The following is a 19,420-nucleotide window of genomic DNA, read 5'->3' as shown; positions in this document are numbered from 1 at the left end:
GTACGGTAATGTGGAGAAAGACATGCTGTTTTAGTGATTCACGTGAGAATCAATCTCTCTAGTGCTGTCATTTGGTTATAAACCATACTGTGAGCACACTGTGTGAGATTAATCTGACATAACATTAGATGTGTCTGTCTGGACTAGCTCTCCTTTTATAGTTGGTGAAAAATACTACATTTCCAGGGTAAGAATTATTTGATCCTAATGTTGTATCTAAAATCAGTGAGATGAATCACTGTCCAGATGCACCTTTTACCTTCCATTGACAGTAAAGAGAATTTTGAAAATTACCCTGAATACAAGTATCTGTAATTCAGATTTCTAAAGAACTACATTTCATAAGCATTTAAAATATGTGTGTGTGTGTATATATATATGTATATACTCCAGTTATGGAAGATATCAGTTTTAAGTGTTTATTATTCGTGGTTTTCTCTTTAGTCATGTTGATACGTTTGGATTAACAAAAATTCATGTGATCAACACACATATTGGTCACTGAAAAGTTTCATTTATTTAATTTAGAATTCTGAACAATTTTACATGAAGAAATCATCGTTTATGTGGTTGAAAAAAATCCTCCTAAAAACTCTGAATTAATTGGTTAGAAATTAAATGTTTTAATTAATGACCTGAAAATAATAGCTGTGATTTATTTTATTTTACTTTTTTTCTCGCCTGGGTCCACCACCTCTTTTGTCAGACTAGTGTGTCTGAATGCCAGAACTGGAGCTCTATCTTAATAAAAGAAGCAGTAGCTGCCTGACTCCACATATTTCGAACTCTCACTTGTGATTATGAAGTCAATGCAATGTTTTTTTTGAAGAAATGATGTTCCAGTTTGAACGAGCACTATTCTGGAATGTTATGTGATGGCCTTTATTAGCAAGGATAAAAGGTTTATTAGTTTTCTCCTTATAACAGTGAACTAATTTAGGATTTTAAGAGATTACCGCTCCTATCCCAGCAGGTTATTTCTGACTTTTTCCCTATGGAAATCTACGCCAAAAGCAGTCAACTGCTTTGCAAAGCTTAAAAGATATATGAAGATCAGGGAGAGGAAAAGAATTAATAAATTTGTTTCACAGTTTGTTTCCAAACTGATTACCTCCTGTACTCACAAGGCAAGGCTGATTATCCTAATCAAATGTGTATATATTTAAACCTAAAGTGGTTTTCACAAACTAGTACAAAATAAATGAGAATGGTTGCCATGTTGTCTGTAATATGTCCTTATTATTCTTGGCTTTAGAAAATGCAGAGCAAGTGTGACAGTAGTTAATTAGGAGAGGGAAGAATCAAATGCCTTGGTGCAAATTTGACCTGGATGTTACTAGAATTGTAGTAATTATATAATTGTGCTAATGCAGTTTTTCAATGGCACTGGCTGCCTAGTATTCTGGAATTTATATTCTTAATTTCTATTAAAATAAACATAGTAATCTAATTTGAAGGAAGCAAGGAAGATGTACTGCTTTCAACACTGATCAGCAAATTTAGAGATTTAAATATTAGAAGATTGTTTGTATAATTCTAATGTATTTTCTTTGATCTAGACTAATATATAAAGTATAATTCTGTCTTAATGTAGGTGGGGAAAAAAAGGCTATGTTAATACTTAGAACTTTCATAGAGTCACTGAATAGTTTGGGCTGGAAGGGACCTTAAAGATCATCTGATTCCAACCCCCTGCCGTGGGCAGGGACACCTCCCACCAGACCAGGTTGCCCGAAGCCCCATCCAGCCTGGCCTTGAGCACCTCCAGGGATGGGGCATCCACAGCTTCTCTGGGCAGCCTGTGCCAGGGCCTCACCATCCTCTGAGCAAAGAATTTCTTCCTTATATCTAATCTAAATCTACCCTCTTTTAGTTTAAAGCCATAACCCCTTCTCCTATCACTCCCTGACAAAGAGTACCTCTTCTGCTTTCTTGTAGGGCCCCCTTTATGTACTAGAAAGCTGCTATAAGGTCTCCCCAGAGCCTTCTCTTCTCTAGGCTGAGCAGCCCTAACTCCCTCAGCCTTTCTTCACAGGAGAGGTACACCAGCCCTCAGATCTGATCTGATCATGGTCCTTCTCTGGATCCAGTCTAACAGGTCCCCATACTTCTTATGTTGGGGGCCCCAGATCTGAACACAGTGGTCTGGGTGAGGCCTCATGAGAGCAGAGACCTCAGCAAGTTTTCCGATGACACCAAGCAGAGTGGTGCAGTTGACACGCTGGCGGGAAGGGGTGTCATCCAGAGGGACCTGGACAAGCTTTACAAGTGGACCTGTGTGAACCTCATGAAGTTCAACAAGGGCAAGTGCAAGGTCCTGCACCTGGGCCAGGGCAATCCCAAGCACAAATATAGGCTGAGCGGAGAATGGATTGAGATCAGACCTGAGGAGAAGGACCTGGGGGAGATGGATGAGAAGCTCAATATCAGTCAGCAATGTGTGTTTGCAGCCGAGGAAGCGAACTGTATCCTGGGCTGCATCAAAAGCAGCATGGCCAGCAGGGCTAGGGAGCAGTTTTGCTGCTGATAACTGCAAACAAGTTTCACTTTGTTCTGGATAAACATGAAAATGAAAAAGTATGTTTGCCTGCCCAAAAGTGTTTACAAGTTAAATACAACATGAGAAGCCCTAGATGGTTATAGATAACACCCTTTTCTTTTTGGATGCATCCTTTTAATTAATATGACATTTGAGGAAAACAAAAACTGTTCAGAAAATTGTGTTAACAACTAAAAGTATGTTTCAGTTGTGCAAGTTAGTGGTTCTTAAGACTGAAAAAAGGGAGGAATAGAGAGAAGCATGTGTAAAGTGTTAAAAGTAACAAAAATATTCTATTTAAGTACCATGAAACTTCTTCCAAAATTTGAGTGCAAAACATAGAAAAATAGGTTATTATGAGAAAAAAAGTATTTTATGTATTAACATCAAAATAAGTGCAAAGAAAAATGTTTTATTTGATCTCTCTGTAGGTCAAATTTTGACAGTTTATTGTTGTTATTGTATATTTGCACTGAGTCAATCTCTTTAGCACAATGTTCTCATGCTTTTAATTTAACTGAAACAATACCAAATGCTTCTAAAATATTTTCTTACATCACATGAGATCCTTAGGATTCTTATATTTGCCTTTTTTTTTTTTTTTTTAACCACATATGAAATTGTGTTGAAAATCTTTGTATCCTCAGGGGTTTTTATTTGTTTCTTTCTTTTTTAATGAAATCATGTTAGAATTAGTTCTGGCCTGTGCTTTGAATTTTCATTCAGTATCAGGTCATCCTGATGTTCCATTTGTGTGTTTCTTCAGAGATTGTCTGCCATCTTTCCTATTCTTTTTCATTCATTTGGGGAATTTTCTAGTTTAGCAGCTATCTACAATCTGTTTGTTTCAGCCCATTCTTCAGAAGAATCTGATTCTGAAGAACTGTGATTTTTAAAACTGTGTAAATGTAATCCTAGATGTTCAGGAGCACATATTTTGCTCTATATCTAGAATTCAACTGTCAGATATATGTAGTCAATTTCTATACTTTGGGGGAATATTTAATATTTGTTCTAGGCCAAAAAGGTGTAAAAGACCATCTTAAATTCTGCATAGATGCAGAAGCCCATGAAGAAACAATTCTATTGTATAGCATAGTGAATGGGAGAGGCTTACTGAGGAATGGATGTGATATTCAGGAGAATGGAGATTGAGTAATGCCTTTGAGGATGGTGATGTAAGTTAAGATTCTTGGAGCAATTTGCAAGGAGTTTCAACCTGTCACTGTAAACAGCCTCAGGATAGAGAAGAAAGCCTAATTTGCTTATAGCTGACAGTTCAATACTTCTTCAGGAGGAGCTATGTTTTTGGCCGTTTTCATCTAACTTGGAGCAGTGGTGTGAAAATTAGTTTGCTTCTTCATTTATTACAACTTTGCTGTGAAAGATGCAGAGTAGTTTAAAAGTGATATGCGACCTTGACAAAGTACAAGCAATAATTCAAGATACTTAATCACAGTGGAAGTATGGTCTTTACTGAGTATGATGTTCACTTGAAGAATGCAAAGGAGGACTGAATGTATGACATAACAAAAATATTATATTTAATCTATAAGATGTATGAAGAGTACTGATTTATGGTATGACATACCAGCTACTGTAAGGATTTGCTTATGTTCATATTGTACTCCAGATGAAATTTGTCTTAGTACAGAAGTCTGCTGCATGTTATATTAAAAATGGTTACTTTATGGCAGGACAATTTAACTTTTTGTATATGGTATTGCAGTCAGAATTGTACCCAAGTTATGAAGTTGCAAGCCCATTATGACATTTCCCAGCTAACCACAGACAACTTTAAGTGTCAGCTAGTTATTTAAAGTTGTACCCATACTGGCTCTGAGATGTTTTATGGACGATAATTGTGAATTTGAGAGCTTGTCATATTGTAAATATAGGTAAAACTGTAATAGTGTGGTATTACTTTGCATTTACTAACTTTGAACTCTTTGAACTATATGTTATTGCCTGGCCACTTGGTATCATAAGAAATCTTTTCAGCTCTTAAGAGTTGGTGGCTTTAAACTGCATTTAATGATTTTTGGCTCTTCAGCAAACTTTGCCATTTCATTAGTACCAGCACTTGTTACCAACTTTTATTCCAGTGGTACTCCACTGATAACTTCTCTATGTGATAAAGTCTGATAGGTTATAATTGTTAATTCCTCTTCTTTTCTTATTATCCTGGGGAATTTTCTTACTTTGCTGGGAAAATGCACTTATAGACTTTTTTTTGAGAATGCATTTTGAGATGCATTTTTGAGAATTCATTTTGGTTTAGATTTTCTGTGTCATCTTAAAATTTGGTTCATGAAGACTTAATATTTTACTTAAGAAAAGCAACTACTCTATACCCTTCCTATTTTTTTTTCCATAAGTTTATTATTTTTTTCTGCTGTTGAAGAGGTTGATTTTAATAATTGTGATCATTGTTAGTGGTCTAAATTTGCTTATATTGTTGTTAGGGGCAAATCAGGTTTAGTGGGTGATATTGGTGGTAGGGGGGTGGTTGTACCAGATGATCTTGGAGGTCTTTTCCAACCTTAATGATTCTATGATTACATTTTAATGTTCTTTGTGGTGAAATAAACAGTCACTGATAGACTATGAATCTATTGCTGGCAGATGGATAAGTATAACAATTTTAATACTTACTGGATAGTCTGTAGTCCAGTAGAACATCTTCCATAAAACCAATTTTACCATTCAGTGTATTGTTGATACAGATTCTCTGTTTTAAATATAGACATCTTATTTTTAATAGAACTGACAACATACTTCAGACTGATACATCACTTCAGATTGATACTGAGCTCTATTTAAGTGTTTTAAAGTTTAGAAATTAGTATATTAATTTACATTAGCAAGAAAATACTGTTTGAATCATTTAATAGATTTATAGCATAGTTTGAGTTGGGAGGGACCTTAAAGATGACCTAATTCCAACCCCCCTGCCATAGACAGGGACACCTCCCACCAGACCAGGTTGCCCAAAGCCCCATCCAGCCTGGCCTTGAGCACCTCCAGGGATGGGGCATCCACAGTTTCTCTGGGCAGCCTGTGCCAGGGCCTCACCACCCTCTGAGTGAAGAATTTCTTCCTAATATCTAATCTAAATCTATCCTTTTTAGTTTAAAGCCGTTACTCCTTGTTCTATCACTCCACTCCCTGACAAAGAGTCCCTCCCCAGCTTTCCTGTAGGCCCCCTTTAGGTACTGGAAGGCCGCTATAAGGTCTCCCTGAAGCCTTCTCCTCTGCAGGTTGAACCCCAGCTCCCTCAGCCTGTCTTCATAGGAGAGATGCTCCAGCCCTCTGCTCATCCTCGTGGCCCTCCTCTGGACCTGCCTTAATAGGTCAATATCCTTCTTATGTTAGCAGCCCCAGAGCAGAATGCAGGTCTCCATGTGGGGTCTCATGAGAGCAGAGTAGAGCAGGACAATCCTCTCCCTCACCCTGCTGGCCACGCTGCTTTTGATGCAGCTCAGGACACGGGTGGCTTTCTGTGTTGCAAGCGCACAGTGCTGGCTCACGTTGAGCTTCTCATCAACCAACACCCCCAAGTAATTCTCCTCAGGACTGCTCTCAATGCATTCTCCACCCAGCCTTTATTTGTGCTTAGGATTTTAGTCTTTTGTGAATTATTTTAGTCAGTTTTGCCCATGCCGTGTTAGTTTATGATAGACAGTGTATGAGGAAAATGAGATTAGTCTATACTGAACCTCTGCAATCTGATAGAGATATTGCTATTCTTTCGTTGCTTTTAGATCTATGTTCTCAAAAACAAAGAGTGGGATTCATCTTGCCTATGTTAGGTATCTGAAAGTTGTGTATCTAAATAGAATTATAGAATAGTTGAGGTTGGAAGGGACCTATGGAGGTCACCTGGTCCAATGCCCCTGCTCAAATGGGGCCGCAGGTTGCCAAGGTCTGGGTTCAGATGGCTTTAGAGTGCCTCCCAAATAAAATTTGTTCATCCTAGATTTCCTGCATAGAAAGAAATGGGAAGAAAACGACAGTTCTATAAGGTGCATCATTTCACCTTAGGATAGGCATCTTTAATTGAATGTCTTCTACAAGTGCCTGCTGTACCTATGTGTGTTTTTAAAATAATCTCTGAGGATTGTCCAAGTGAATAGAGAATTGAAGTTATCTGAGAAAGCAACACTGATTGCTGTTGAAGTTTTTGACAGTTAGTGCTCTTTTTAGAAATAGAAACTGCACCTATTTTTCATTATTTTTTTAAGTATGGTGTTTTTCTAAGTAAATGACCATAGAAATACTGTACTCTTAATTTTGACAGTTTGATTGCCTTTGGTACACATTATATGTTTACTGAATATATGATATGCAATCACAATTTTTAAACTAAAATACTAATCATAATTAGGATAATAGTTTTATTAGAATGTAATTAAATATAATCTCAGGGGGTACCGAGGAGGTAGTCAGTTTATATATTTAATATATTGGAAGCTTTTATGTTAGAAAACTATAAATTGTTTATTAGTAATTAATTAATAGAGAAAAAGTAATTTGTACGTGGATGAAAGGTATAAATTGAGGGTAGAAGCCAAAGCTAATCCTTGCTTAGTTGTATTAATTTTCTAAAGATTGGAACTGAAGTAAGGCTGAGCATTTGGATAGGTTTATCTATTAAAAAAAAAAAGGTTTGCATATTATTTCATATTGCTTCTTATTTGGAGTTTAATTTGAAAGCAATATGCAACCTTCTTTTAAATGAGCTATGAAATAGCCTTGTATTAAAAATCACCACTGAAATTATGCACTTGAGTTCATTGAATGTCTTTAATTTAAAATATTACTGCAATTTCAATTATATATCTATCTGGAACAAACAGAAAAGATTGTCTTAAAATTATTCTAGAATTAATTTTTGTTCTTTTGTCTTCTGAATTAGGTAATATATTTCTAGTTATTGAAATTTAATATTGGTACTTTCAGAATTCAACAATCCTACTAGGATAAAGTAGGATTTTTTTCCTTCAAAACCGAAAGGTATTTCTGCCATTAAAGGGTAAACTTAGCTTATTTTTAAGCTAAGTTTTATATACTGTTCAGTGAGATTTTCAGTTAATGTTCTTAAAATTACACAAGTGGCTATTTGATTGGAAATGGTGACATGGTGAGTTCAGTTGCTTTAAGATAGTCTTAGTCTTGACTTGTTTTTTGCAAATTTTTACTTACACCTTTTTTTTCCTCCTAAAATGTGCCCACTAGTTGTGCCATTTAGTTGGAATTCAGGGCATTAGATAGCATTTGGCACATAGCCAGGTAGATAGGAATCAGGCTGAAGTTTTATCAGTACTGCTGTTAAATCGCTCTTCATCTGAGTGCTTGTTCCTCTCCCAGTGCTGTTTCTCCCTGCACCAGCAGCAGGTTTACATGGCCACATGATGAATTGTCCTGTGGTATAATTAGCACATTTTCCATGGTTCATTTGGTCCAGTGCAGTTCACTGATTCTTATTCTGCAGATGACTGCACAGAGGTTTGGGTGGTATAGAGGGAAGGGCAGTAAAATTCTTGAAAACATGCAAGGTCAAGCGTTGTGTTATATCAAGAGGAAATATAGCTAAGTTATTTTCAGTGTCTTTTTGTAGGTAAATTTCTCTTCCGACAAATGTGGGAAAGCTTCAGTTACTTTTTAGGTTTTCAGTTTCTGCAGCTTCTCCACTACATCAATTTGGGCCAGGCTACCATTTCAGTTACTTTACAGTAAGGAGTATTTCAAATATCTTTTGACTTTATTTTGTGAAAGTGTTGTATTCAGCACTGTGACAAAATTGAAGGTAATATTTTATGCTAGTAGTGGGTATATTTTGTACAAGGTATGTTCTGCATAGCATGATTATCAGTCTGCTGTGACATCTAACTAATCAAACTCACAGCTGATCATAACTGTGAGTTTCTTTGTCAAAACTACCTCCCTCACCATACAAAAATATTATGTGTTGATCACAGTACAGGTATGAAAGCCACTAAGCTATGTATTTCATGTTGTAATGTTGTTCTTGTTTTCTTTTGTAGCTGGTTGGTGGTGAATTTGATCTGGAGATGAACTTTATAATCCAAGATGCAGAGAGCATTACATGCATGTCAGAGCTTTTGGAGCACTGTGATGTAACATGCCAAGCTGAAATCTGGAGTATGTTCACAGCAATTCTACGTAAAAGTGTCCGTAATTTACAGACTAGCACGGAAGTTGGCTTAATTGAACAAGTACTGCTGAAGATGAGTACTGTGGACGACATGATTGCAGGTATAAATTACCAACTGATAAAATAATTCTTATATTGCTGAACTGTCAAATTATTGTGATTATGGGGGGTTTGGGGATAATTTGTTTTTCACTTAAAGTAATATTTTGGTTAGTACTGGTATCGAGTTCAGAATTTTTATCAGTTTTAGAAAAAATGAAAGAAAGAAAAGGCATTGTTAGTTTAAAATATATGTAGATAACTGTCTAAACTAATTGTCAACCTGTTTAGGCTTGTTACCGTTCAAGGTAACATATTAGTTTTGAAATGCATTGATCATTTCGAATTATTATTATGATATTTGAAATATTGTTATGACCTGCTTTAAATATGAGCCACATCTGACAGCATGTCAGAAATTATTCATATATTTGAATGCTGGATATTTGGATTATATTAAACAGTTTATTTCTGTACATCATTTAATAATGTATAGCTGTGCTTCCTATAACGTCTCTGTTGTTTGTACTTGTGAGTTTTAATGGCCTGAATTTTTTTTACAGTAGAAAATATAGCATTCTTTGCTCACTGAAAATATCTGATGTAGTTCTTGTACAGCTAAGGTTTCCAAACTACTTTTGAAGGAGTTTGTCATTCCATACTACATCTGCTCAGTAATAGGGTATGGATTATAATCCTGAATGATTTGGTTAGAAAAGCAGGTTTGGTTGTCAAGTTTAAATATGACAGCTAAGAGCTACATGTGCTTACTTATCTACTCCTTATTTTTACTGAGGAGAAACTTAAGCATTTTCTTTCAGCTAAGTGTGAAGGTAATTCTTCATCTTTATGTAGTTGGGGACTTCTAGGATACTTAAATTGTGAGGCACTTTTGAAAGATTGAAGAGGTTTGTCTTCCATAATTCTAACTCTTAAGACTTTAGGTAATGATCTGATTCCTGGCAGATATATAGGCTTTGTGGAACAATAAACCAGCGAGGATTTCAGACCAGAAACAAGAAGAGGATAACAGCAGCATGAAATATGAATTATTCAAGAATGTTTTTATCTTTGGCTTTTTTCAGTATAAAGGTGTATGTAGTATTAAGTATTTGAAAAAGCTGTAAATTCTGTATTTCAAGGTGTTAGTGAGCAACTCAGTCATTAAAAATGTATGTGCAAATGCTAAAACCAGAAGTGTAATGTTCAATATTCTACTGTGAGATTCAGAATAGCGTATAACAGATCAATAGATTCACAAACTAATGATTTTCACCAAGTACATTTTGTTTCCAGGACTGGTAAATATGTCAGAATAGTAAGATAACAGAAAGTAAGGAAAAGATATTGTTTATATCAAGTTAAATATGACATTAGTTGGTGAAAACAGACTTACTATTTTGAAGTTTATCAAGATTTTACTCATAAAAATCAGTAATCATACTAATTAAAATTTCTTCATTTTGAGGTACCCTAATGTATTGGATTAATGTGTCTAGGCCTTGGTAGCAGGGAGGCTGCAGGGGTGGCCTCTGTGAGAAGAGAGGGATATGGTCATCTAATAACTAGTCAATAATAAGTAGTAGGCACTTGATGAAGAAATCAGTAACTATTTTTGCATTATTTTTGTTCCTTAATCTGATATGTACGTGATGAAGTAATGACTGACTGTAGATGATCGTAGAACTGTTTTGCCCCAAGTGTTTCTATGAACTTTCCAAAGCCTAAGGATAAAGTACGAAATTTTGTGGCAAAATGATTTTGAACATTCAGAGAGGCTGTTTTGAACAAGAGCTGTGTTAGTGCTTCCTCCTAAGAGGTTAGTACCAAAAATCCTAATGTTTGCAACTGACTTATCATCTGCAAAAGGCAGAGGCTACCTGATTTTGTTTGTTTATATGTTTTGAGGGATTGTTTGTTTGGTTTTAGGTCATCTCACCTGTTTCTTCCTGGAATGTTGTGATTAAACCTAAATAAGGTTTAAACAGAAGAGACAAGTATAACCTCTGTTATGTTATGACAGCAGTCTTTTAGGACCAGTCTAAATCTGAAGCTAACTTCCTCTGTTTATGAAAGTAAGAGAACAGCAAATCAAAATGTACTCAATCTTTTTCAGTGAGAAAAACTTGTCTGTCTGTTCAGATGAAAACTATCAGATCATGAAGCTTCTCAGCACTTTAAATATCCCACTTCTTGAGATTTTGCAGATTTTGTGGTCAAGAATAAAAGTTTAATCACCTTGACTGTTGGTTGCAATCCAAATGAGATTATTGCCACGTGTATTCCAGTTTGTTTTCCAGAAGCATTATCCACCACAAGTCATCTTGATACTGTGATAATCTGTTATACTAAGATATGAGATGATCAGGCATTTTATGAATGGTTAAGGCAAAAAGATTACTGAAATATTCACATAGGTGATTGGCAGACATTTTTATTAACAGCTGCACAAGATTTTCCATGAGGGATTCAGTTTTTACTGTTCCTTCATTTAATTCTCTTTGATGAGAAGTGATGCAGATCTGCTCAGTGAGATTCCTTGAGATAACACATCTCTAGTAACTTCAGAGCAGTCTGAACGGTGAATGTAACCCTAACCCATACTGAATGGATGTGTCTCCCCTGAGCCCCATTTTATTTGCTGCAGTTCTGTTGTGATGCTGTAGGTAATTGTTCTGAAATTTCTGGAATCGAATTCTTAAGTGTTGAAACAGTTCCTAATTTCTAAGCAAAAATATTAGTTTTGGACTGTTCTGCCATTAACAGACTGTTAACAAGCATTTCTCTTCCAACTGGATCCATAAGAAAAGCTTCAAAATTCTCACATTCTCTGTTGCCAGCCCATAGCAATTGATCTACTTCACAAACAGAGTTAAAATTCACAATTTCATGGCTGGCAGTTATTAAACCTTTAAGGAGGCATGAGGTAGTTTTTCTGAAGTTGTGTTTCCAAAGCTGTTTAATATGTCTTCTAAAGTTAATGACATACCATTCACTTTGATATATGCTTAGTTTACTTGAGAGACAGGCAGGCTCTTTTACCATTGTATTTTCATATGAAATGACTGAATTAAGCATTTCTTCAAGCCTTCTGGTGAATTTATAGAGCATGTATAAACTGCTTAGCATGAAAGTATTCAGAAAGTGCCATTAACAGAAATCTGTTCCATTCAGTGCATATTTGAAATGCTTTAAAAATGAGAAACTGTGCCTGCTTTCTCCTTCTGGCCTTTCTCATTTCTGAAATGAGATCATAGATACCAGTTATATATGTGATCATATTTAATATTACAGAAAATGAAGAAAACATTAAAAACAACAACAACAACAAACAATTATAGTATGTTTGCAGTCTTTGCTCCTTTATAGATGAGTGGACAATTATGATTATAAACCAGAGGTAGACTGACTCTTACATTAGATTCTAATACATATGAATAAAGTTATGTAATAATAGTACTTTTTTCTTCTTGTTGTTATATTGAAAAAAGAGACAATGTTTTTTTAAATGTGTTAAAAGCAATATTTTTAAGTTGCATAATTATATTGACTTTCACAGATGTTCTTTTCTTTATCTTCGTTTGTTACCTCACTGGAGTTCAATCTTTGTGGTCTTTGTTTAATCCAGCAATACAATGATAGGGAATTTATATTTATTTTTCTCTACCAACTTTTTATTCATTGCTTATAGACATGTATTTCATGTTTACATGAAGTAGCTTGATTTAAAACACAACCTAAGGCTACAAAATAAAAATTGGGAAATTCTCAGCGGAAGGTTGATATTCACTCATGCTGATTTCCCTTTTTGAGTTTTCAGTGTGTTATTGTTCTTGGTTTCTGATCATGTGCAATATGTGTAATCACTGCCAGCTTCACATTGCATGCTAGAGACTGGACAGTGAAAGGGACAAATGTTTGCAGGTACTAGAGGATGAGCTGGATCATAGAATTCACCATCACATAATATAAGAGTTTTTGTATTCTTCACTTTATTTTGCTTTCCTGTAAGAAATTCTGTTACAAATACAATCTGCCACTAATTTTAAAAGGAATATTAATTAAACTCTCAAGTAAACTATTTAGAGAAAGGAAAATATATGGTTTTACTTCAACATTATGGACGTAGTTAGATCTTTTGGTGAAAATGACTGCAAGTCATGATGTTTTTCTTTTGCTTTTCCTGACATGCAGTTTCACACACTGAACAGCTTAGTATGTCTCCTGCAAATTAAATGTTATTTTGGTCTTTACCCATGCCTGTTTTGTAGGACCAGAGGTTGCTTTCATAGTGGAACCAGTTAATAGATATTGATGGTTTTACACAAATATGTATTTTTGCAGAGAATTATAGATTTGCAGAGAAAATTTCTTAAAAACAAAACATCTAAAGGATTAATATTTTTAACACTACTTTCTGTCAGCACCTCTAAGAGTCACCCTTTCACTGGTGAACAAAGAGAACATGTAGACCTGCAAAGAACATACAAGCTCAATCATGTCTTCTGAAAAGCTTTTGGGGAGAATTTTGTGATTGTTGAGTGCTGAAGAAATTCAAAAACATTGTTAATGCTGATTCTGTTCAGTCACGGCTGTTTTGTTTTGAAAAATCTGTACTCCACAGTTTGATCTCTGAATTAAATTTCTTGTGCAACATCTGCTAAGATATGCAACTTGTTTTTTCCTTCTGCTAAAGGCAGTAGTAATTGTTAGTAGTGCTGTTCGTTCCAGAAGAAAATGCAGAGTGTAAAGCAAGGTCCAGCATCCCCTAAACTAACAGATTCTTAAAATGAAATTCTGTGTTTTAAGATAAAATCCAACAACTAGCAGTAATTTTAAACCTGATGTTCTCTGATAGGCAAGCTATGTAATGCTATTACTTTAAAAATATATGGATTTCGCAATGTTTTAATGAAATCTGTATTACATAAACTTTAAAAGTTTTGATGAATTCTTTTTACTGTGGTCTTTTTTTCTCACTAAGATTGTTTTGGTTGGTTGGTTGTGTTTTTTTTGTTTATTTTCTGGCTTATTCTGGTAAAAGTTGGAAGTATCACTAGCAAAACTGTGGGAACCATGCAAATTCTCAGTATGAAGTACTTAAGTTAAAGAATAATGTCAAGCACCTTTTAGTTCTGAAATGCTTGAAAAATACTATCTACAGAGGAATGAAGAAATCCTTATCCCATATTATGTAAGAGAAAGAAGCAAGCAATAAGTTCATAATGAATATTATAAAAGAGAAAGAATTATTTTTTCATATATTTAATAGATACTTCGTTCAAAGTGTGATATAACATCTAAAACTGCAAATGTGCATTTGTTTTTAAAATTGTTAAAACATTGAGAGTATGAAATCCTTTGTAAAATATTTAAGGCCACTAAGTTTGACTTTTAGAATTTGTGAATACACTTATGTTTAAAGGTATTAATGTTTGCAGCTTTTTTTTTTTTTTTTGTCAAAACAATGAAATTCAGAGTTCAGAATAACTTTATTTTCCTTTGAAGATCTTCTAGTTGATATGTTGGGGGTTCTTGCCAGCTACAGCATCACTGTCAAAGAGTTGAAGCTTTTGTTCAGCATGCTTCGAGGCGAAAATGGAATCTGGGTAAGCTGTGATCAGATAAAGCATTAAGTGTCATTCCATTAGAGCCTGAAGTTAACATAAATTGTCTTCTGGGACATATAAGCTTGAATATTTTTTTTATGTTGATTGAACATATGTTTATGAAGTACTTTAGCTAACTACTACAGAGTTAATTTGCTGTGTTTGAAATCCGTCCAGTTTCCATTATAGCTTAGAGAGTACAAAAATATTGACTTCTCTGCAATTTTCTTGTTTTCACAGCCAAGACATGCGGTTAAGCTATTATCAGTCCTTAATCAGATGCCACAGAGACATGGGCCTGATACCTTTTTCAACTTCCCAGGCTGTAGTGCTGCAGTAAGTTTTCAACCAAAATAGTACAATTTGAGGAACAAATAGATTGCTCCTTGCTTGCATTTCTTTTAGTTTGAATTTGGAATTTCTTGCAAGGGAAACACAAGGGGAATTACAGTCCTGAGTATCACAGACCTTGCCTTCCATAGGTTTGCAAAGTAGTTGTAGTGTTGAGAAGTTAAACTTGAGAGGATAAGAATGTCAAATAGAAGTTTTTTAACTGCAGAAATTACCATTACAGTGAAAACTGAAAATTCCAAAGACTAATACTATTTGATTTGAATAATGTAATTGATAGTATATTACATAAAGCCGGGGCTTGAGGAAAATGTAGTGATATGCTTATGCATATCATCACAGTGACATTTTAAAGTGACAATTTAGTCAGAAATTCTTTTTTTTTTTTTTTTCTCTACTTGTCTGAACTCCTCCAGCTGATTCTTTTCCCTCAAGGCAGTGATTTAAATGTAGTCTACTTCTGGCTTTACTTTTTGATATAACTTATTACAACAAAACTCTTAAAAAGGAAAATCAAATGGATTTTCTCTCTTTAGTGCATGAAAACCTGCACATAAATCCAGTTTCAGAAAACCTGCACATAAATCCAAATATTGTGTACAGATTTAATAATATGTTTATTAAGGCAGTAAATATAAATGTTAAAAAAAAAAGAGAGAAATCCAAATTTGAGTACGTTCTGGTGTGTCATGGTATAAGCTCATGGTAGGACTTGGAAACTTTTCGTAGAATCATAGAACAGCTTGGGTTGGAAGGGACATTAAAGATCATCTAGTTCCAAACCCCCTGTCTGGGATGCCACCCACTAGATGAGGTTGCCAAGGGTCTCATCCAACCTGGACTTGAACACCTCCAGGGATGGGGCATCCACAGCTTCTCTGGGCAACCCATCCCAGTGCCTTATCAACTTCTGAGTGAAGATTTTCCTCCTAACATCTCATCTACATCTCCCCTCTTTTAGTTTAAAACCATTTGCCCTTGTCCTGTCATTATCTGACTGAGCAAAAAGTTGTTCTTCATCTTTTTCATGACTCCTTAAAGTATTGAAAAGCTGCAAAGAGGTCTCCCCAGAGCCTTCTCTTCTTCAGCCTGAACAACCCAAGCTCTCTTCAGCCTTTATTCATAGGAGAGGTGCTCCAGGCCTCTGATCAACTTCGTAGCCCTCCTCTGGACCCACTTTAACATATCCACATTCTTCTTGTGCTGGGGACCCCAGATCTGGACACAGCACTCCAGATGGGGCCTCACAAAGGCAGAGCAGAGGGACACAATCCCCTCCCTTTACCTGCTGCCCACCCCTCTGTTGATGCAGCCCAGGATGCAGTTGGCCTCCTGGGGTGCAAGCGTGCACTGCTGGCTCATGTCAAGCTTTTTGTCCACCAGAACCCCCAAGTCCTTCTCCATAGGGCTGCTCTCAATGAGTTCTCCGCCCAGTCTGTACTCCTGTCTGGGATTGCCCCGACCCAGCTGCAACATCTAGCAATAGCACTGATATTTTTCTTCAAGCTTAAACCACCACCTCTTCTCTGTCAATACAGCTGTTGGTGTGGCAGATTTCATCAGGGAAATAAACTGCCTGAAAATAACTGTTTTACGCCTGGGGTATTTTTTGGCTATATTACTTCCGTTATCTTGTTTGATATTCAGCTGCTCAAACAGAATTGCATAGGGTGGATTGTGTAAAGAGTTAATAGCTGAGTTTTGAAAGAGAGAATTTCATTTGGTACTGCAATGTTAAAACCACAGTTAACCTCTCCTGCTCCAAAAGTATAGCTGTTGTAAAATATGAATTTCTATTATGACATACACTGCTGTGACATTTCTGGGCTTCGGTGGCAAATCCTGATTAAATGTCTATCTTAAATTTAATTTTCTGTTATATATATATAGATATATACATAAACTTTTCAGGGCAAGAATTTCAAATTTTCATCCCCACCTAAGGAGGTGCATCAATTTTCATCAGTTATTGGAAATCATATTGAAAATTCAGTTTTCAGTACTGACAATTGTACAGTGGCATAAAGTTTCTTGATTGAAATGCACAGTAGGCATTCCTCTTTTCTTGGTCTGGATCTCGTTTCATATACCACTCATCATTGACTGTGCACCTGTAAATCAAGAAATACAAGTTTCAAATTTACGTTTCTTGAGCAGTCCTTGTTGTATTATACCATGAAATTCTAGAGAGGAGTCATTCTCTGAAGTGGACTGGGGGAAATGATTTATAAAATGATCCCAGCAACAAAACATTTTATTAGAGAAAAGGACTTAGTTTACAAGCACTGAGTTGAGATTTTCAGTTGTGATGCGCATTGGTGACAACAGTATCAACAGAGAGAAATAGCATCATGTTTATCTGGTGTGATGAATATCTTTAAAGTTGGGTGCATTCTCCACATGTAACCAAGACTTCAGTGGTAATATGAAAGGGCTTAAAAGTCTGCTGTACCAATACTGAACTGCTGGCGAGAGCTGTATTATTATTGCAACTAAAGGTATCTTCCCAGAACTGTGTTACATTTCTGCCAGTCTATCCCAGTAGCACAACATTAGCCACTCCATTAGGAGGACACCCTATGACAGTGGTACCATTCCCAGGTGTTATTTCTGTTTGTCATCAAACACCTTTTCCCCTGTCTCATGCAGGGAACTCTCTCACAAGAGAAAAGAGTTGTATCCCAGAGGATTTCCTTGAAATGTTTTGTACTGAGCAAACAGTAGCAGGATAGTAGCATAATCAATATTATTTCTTTTGTCTAGTCAAATGCTAGCATAAGCTGAGCATATTGCTGTATCAAATTTTAAAAAATTACTTTGAGTTCCCTATCATTCTTAATTACACGTTTCTCTGTTCTTAAAACTCCTTCAGCAATTGTCTTGCACTTTTTTGATGTATTTTACTATATGGTGTAGAATCTTAGTGTGAGTCTTAGAATCTTTTGTCTCTATCGTCAATAGATTTGTGCCCATTCTGATTTTAAAGAATAAAGGAATTTGTTGCTGGTAGTAGTATTCTGCATGGAATCAGCATAGATACTGTGCTGATACAGATACTAACGCTCCTGTATTATATATTATATTATAATATTATATATTATAATATATATTATATATGTATTATATATGTATATTAAGTATTATATATATATTATTATATACAAGTATTTCTAACTGTGATTGAAGGACTAGAAAGTATTGAACAGAATCACAGAATGGTTGACGTTGGACCTCTGGAGGTCATCTGGTCTAACCAAGTGTCGTAACTTAAAAATTGAAAATGACTTTACTTTGTGTATAGTTATCATACTCAGTGAAAAATATTTTTCTTTTACTGGTATCATAGAAAAAATGTTTTAAATGACCTCAGAAGTTCATCTTGTCCAATTTCCTCCTTAAAGAAAGTCTGCCTTCAAAGTTAAATGATTCAGGGCAGTGCTCAGGTATAAAGAAAAGAGTTTGTGGAAACCTCTTTGTCAGTCTTTCAGCCCAGAGAAATAAAGCTTAGAAAAAAAAAAAAAACTTCTTCTTGGTCATGCCTTATTATTAATTTATTTAACTATGAATGGAGGTAAGATTTTGTTTCTTACCTTACTAAGTGTTTTTAGGAAAAGAAAAGTCATAGTGTGCTAAGATTTCAGAGAACAACCTTTTTTTATACTGTAGTTTTAATAGTGAATCTCTGTTTTACTGCATTTTGAGATTAATTTGATCTTAACGTTTAGATTTATAGATGAAATTAATACTTACCAAATGCCAAAATTATATGTTAATTTATGCATAAGTAATTTTCCTCTTTTTTTCCTCTTAATATTGCCCATTCACAAATTTAATTTCATGTCCTCTATCAGTAAATTTGAATAGTTAAAAATTATAGTATTTTAAAATAAATGGAAACTAATGCATTTATTCAAAAACACTATTTAAAGTTTTTAAATCTTCTTTGATATTTGAGTGTTAGAAAAAATCTGCAGATTTATAGTAGAAATTCAGAAAGATTATCTTTGACAGTACTTTTCAAAAATATTTTTTTAATTGCTGTTTCCTTTATTATTTTTATTTTTTATTTTTTTTTTAGGCAATTGCATTGCCTCCTATTGCTAAGTGGCCTTATCAAAATGGGTTTACTCTTAACACCTGGTTTCGTATGGACCCACTAAACAATATCAACGTGGATAAGGATAAACCCTATCTCTACTGGTAAGTAGCTTATAACCTTGTAGTTATAGTTTCTTTTGGCTTTCTAATAACCATTTATTTTTTAAATTTTAGTTTCTTACATGCTTTTTCCCTCCAAAATATCTGCAGATTGTATTGGTTGCCTACTGTATGTAAACTTATGTTATCATCAGTGCTTTTTTCTTTGCAATTTATAAAATCACAGATGCAAAACATTGTCTTCTGTCAGAACATGCTGGTAGTTTCTTCAGTACTTCTTCACTCTTTATGTATTTAGTATGCATACCTTTTGTCATATTCTTAAAATTGTGTATATAAGTTATAGATAACACTTGGACACAAGCAGGATTTATCAAATTTAATTTATTTGGGAATATAAGAGTAGTACAAGAAGACAAGTAATCAAAAATAATGTTTCTCCCTTTATGGCCATTACAGGTAGTCTAAAGAGCAGAACTTTTTTGTTTTCTGTGGAAGAGAGGACCAGTGTATGTGGTCTCAGAAAGTTTTTTCTTGTACTATCAG

The 19,420-nt window shown here is 35.0% G+C and overlaps 1 protein-coding gene across 11 annotated transcripts in view; it reads left to right on the top strand.

Moving 5' to 3' along the window:
* Nucleotides 1-19,420, top strand: part of NBEA (neurobeachin) — a 518,392-nt gene that overhangs the window by 79,125 nt on the left and 419,847 nt on the right. For all 11 annotated transcript variants that reach the window (XM_080568262.1, XM_080568264.1, XM_080568263.1 and 8 more), the window contains exons 2-5: nt 8,587-8,818; nt 14,265-14,365; nt 14,606-14,701; nt 18,795-18,916. In XM_080568262.1, coding sequence (XP_080424388.1) covers nt 8,587-8,818; nt 14,265-14,365; nt 14,606-14,701; nt 18,795-18,916 — 551 coding nt within the window. The remainder of the gene's footprint in view (nt 1-8,586; nt 8,819-14,264; nt 14,366-14,605; nt 14,702-18,794; nt 18,917-19,420) is intronic.

Source organism: Anser brachyrhynchus, assembly GCF_964034855.1.
Source record: "Anser brachyrhynchus genome assembly, chromosome: 1".
Taxonomy (NCBI): domain Eukaryota; kingdom Metazoa; phylum Chordata; class Aves; order Anseriformes; family Anatidae; genus Anser; species Anser brachyrhynchus.
The sequence above is the reverse complement of the archived record's forward strand: the minus strand, read 5'-3'. Positions and strand labels throughout refer to the sequence as shown.